This window comes from Mandrillus leucophaeus, unplaced genomic scaffold (assembly GCF_000951045.1).
Source record: "Mandrillus leucophaeus isolate KB7577 unplaced genomic scaffold, Mleu.le_1.0 Scaffold181, whole genome shotgun sequence".
In the NCBI taxonomy this organism is placed as follows: Eukaryota; Metazoa; Chordata; class Mammalia; order Primates; family Cercopithecidae; genus Mandrillus; species Mandrillus leucophaeus.
The window spans coordinates 1,887,348-1,890,298 of NW_012101821.1; the positions used below are offsets into that span (position 1 = coordinate 1,887,348).

A 2,951-nucleotide genomic window follows, 5' to 3' on the forward strand; every position below is an offset into this window, starting at 1 on the left:
TCCCCTCCCCTCCCCTCCCTTCCCTTCCTTTCCTTTCCTGTTTTTTTGAGATAGAGTCTCCCTCTGTCACCTAGGCTGTAGTACATGGCGCAATCACAGCTCACTACAGCCTCAACCCCCTAGGCTCAGGCGATCCTCCCAGTTTAGCCTTCCAAGTAGCTGGGACCACAGGTGTGTGCCACCATACCCGGCTAATTTTCTTTATTTGTAGAGACAGAGTCTTCCTATGTTGCCCAGGCTGGTCTTGAACTCCTGGGCTCAAACAATCTTCCCATCTTCCAAAACGCTTGGATTACAGACATGAGCCACCAACCCCAGTCTAAAGATTCTTATATATATTAATTTTGCCACTAAGCTGTTTCTTTAGTACAAGCAGTTGTTTAAGCTCTTTTAGAGCCAGGGTCAGCAGTCTATGGCCTACTGCCTATTCAGTAAAGTTTTATTGGAACACGGGAATGCTTATGCATTAACATATTGTCTATGGCTGCTTTTGAAATAAAATGGTAGAGTTGCAACAGAGACTGTACAACCCTCAAAGCCTGAAATTGTTGCTATCTGACTCTTTATAGAGTACACATGTATCAGATGAAAAAATAATGATTTAAAATTATTACCTTTAAAATGCAGACATATAGAAGCAGAGATATAAAAAAGTACATAATATTTTGTTATATTTTAATTTAGTTTCTCTTATTGCATTAATACATTTTATTAAATGAAGTGATTAAGTTAATAAAATAAGAACAAAAACTTAATGGAGGAAATTTCTCAGTGGAAATCAAGAAAAACTTGTTCATATTTCTGTAGATATCAAACAACTAGCAAATCTCTTTTGTGAAAACCTGAGGTAGTGGGTATTGCTAAAAACAATGCTTCATTGTCCATACTCTGCTTCTGCCTGTTGGATTTTATTTGCATTTTCCTTACCTGGTACCAGGAGTATGCTCGGTCTGAAGGGTCAATGAGAATGGTGATAATCTTGGCTTTGGGAACCAGAGAAGCAGCTCTTTTAGGGGCTTCCTCTGAGTGGAAGTAATTGGCACTCTTCTCAAACAAAAAGTCGGTGGTGACATTAGATGGGACTGGGAAGAAATCCATATACCTAGAAAAGGAATATTTTTCTCAAAGTAAGACTCTGGTTTATACTCATATTCTGGTGACCAAAGATGTTAAAAGTGTCCCACAAATTCATGTGCTTCCTAAACAAAAGCCTTTTTCTTTACAGCATTTGTGAGCAAGAGAAAAATATCCAGAACACTAATAATGTGTTTGGAAGATGTTTTTGTAAGTACATTTTCTTTATGTTTTGCTTAATATCAGGAAAAAATATAAGTGATAACAAACACGTAGACACAGAATGATCAAACTGCAACAGGGATCAAGCTAGCTATATCAAATGTGTCTAAATGTAGAAACACTGTACAGAGAAAATTTCAAGTACTCAAAAAGAAAATTGTATTAAAACAGATGATATGTTCAGTTCAGACATTTTAAAAGGATTTAGAGAAAATATTTTTTACTTTATTGCAAGTGAAATAATTTCTTTTCCACAAATGTATTGTGCCAGTGTTATGTTTACTCACATAGTGTCAAAGATGCAGAGCATATCTGGTATAAATATTGCTTATTTGCTTACTTTTTCTCATATAGAGTCACCTATGTCCCTCTTTAGTATGATTATACGAGAAGTTTAAAAAGTATGCACATTCCAAATATACAATCCTAACAAATTTCCCAAGGTCATGTTCTATATCCTCACCAGTAGACAGAATTCAAATTACCAGCAGAATGAACACAGGGATATCTATAGGTTCAAGCACTGAAATGTAGGATTTCATTTAATGTTCCAGCTGAATAAAAGTTGTCAAATACAACTAATTCAGCATATGATAAGAAATATTTCTGAAGCACTAAGGAACATCTTTTAGAGGAAAAGGGCTTTTTTAGAGCGACTGTAAAAATATAGCTTCTAGGGATTCTTATATTTTATAATAATGGCCTCAGCCTCCATTGCCACCCCCTTCAATTCATAAGCCATTATCACACTGGGCTACCAAGACAAGGTAATTCAATAATTACTCAACAAAAAAGTCATTAATATTCATGAAATGACCTGTTTTTTACAGTATCTTGTTTTCTTTTGACCAAAAGATCACATGAGATGTTGGTAGATTTTTGACTGAGATCATATCCTCAAACATGATAAAGCTTCTGGTAGAATTCCAGTTGTTAACATATTGCAAAGTTTAGCTGGTGCAACACAGTGATATCTTGAGATTCAGAGCAGTAAAGAAATCCTTTTATGTTGTCTGGAATTGGCTTGTTGGTGATATGTAATTCTGGCACCCTTTTAGGGAGAAAGAGATATACAAAAATTTCTGGAAGGTTTGATGTGCTATTTGTTCTGGTGTACATTCTATTTACAGAAAGTGCCAAATTTCAGGATACTTCTTATGTAGAAGCTCACACTGGTTCCAGGAGTGCTAAGATTATTTCAAGTGTCTAGTGGTATCTTATTTGGTCCAAGCTTGTCTCAAACCTGCTTGTTCTGAAAAAGGCTTCAGAAATCACAAAAAAGAGCAGAAATTTTAGCTTCTTAAACCTGCCCTACCTTGCTAGAAGTCTTTTATATCTGGAACAGTTTAGGCTTTGAAAACCTCCTCAAGCAAGTCTGGATCTTGGACCTATAATGTGTTGATTTTGCCAGGCTCCAGGGGCTCAGGGAGAGGGCAGGGCACAGCTCTTGTTTGCTTATATGTCTGCATCTTTCTAGTGTAGTGGCTGGCACTTACAGGTACTTGAAAGATGTTTCATGAATAGAGAAGCAAATAAAAGGTTCATATTTTTAGTATGGGACCTGGAAGCTCCATAAATAGGCTCACATTTAGAGAATGTAAATTCAGGGTATTCAAAGAATTAGTGAGCAAACTGGAAGTGTTTTAACAATGCGG

General features: G+C 36.3%; 1 protein-coding gene across 1 annotated transcript in view; it reads right to left on the minus strand.

Annotated features, from left to right (window-relative positions):
- Positions 1–2,951, minus strand: part of NDST3 (N-deacetylase/N-sulfotransferase (heparan glucosaminyl) 3) — a 242,460-nt gene that overhangs the window by 27,801 nt on the left and 211,708 nt on the right. The window contains exon 10 of the mRNA XM_011977608.1: positions 928–1,102. Within this exon, the coding sequence (XP_011832998.1) occupies positions 928–1,102 (175 nt within the window). The remainder of the gene's footprint in view (positions 1–927; positions 1,103–2,951) is intronic.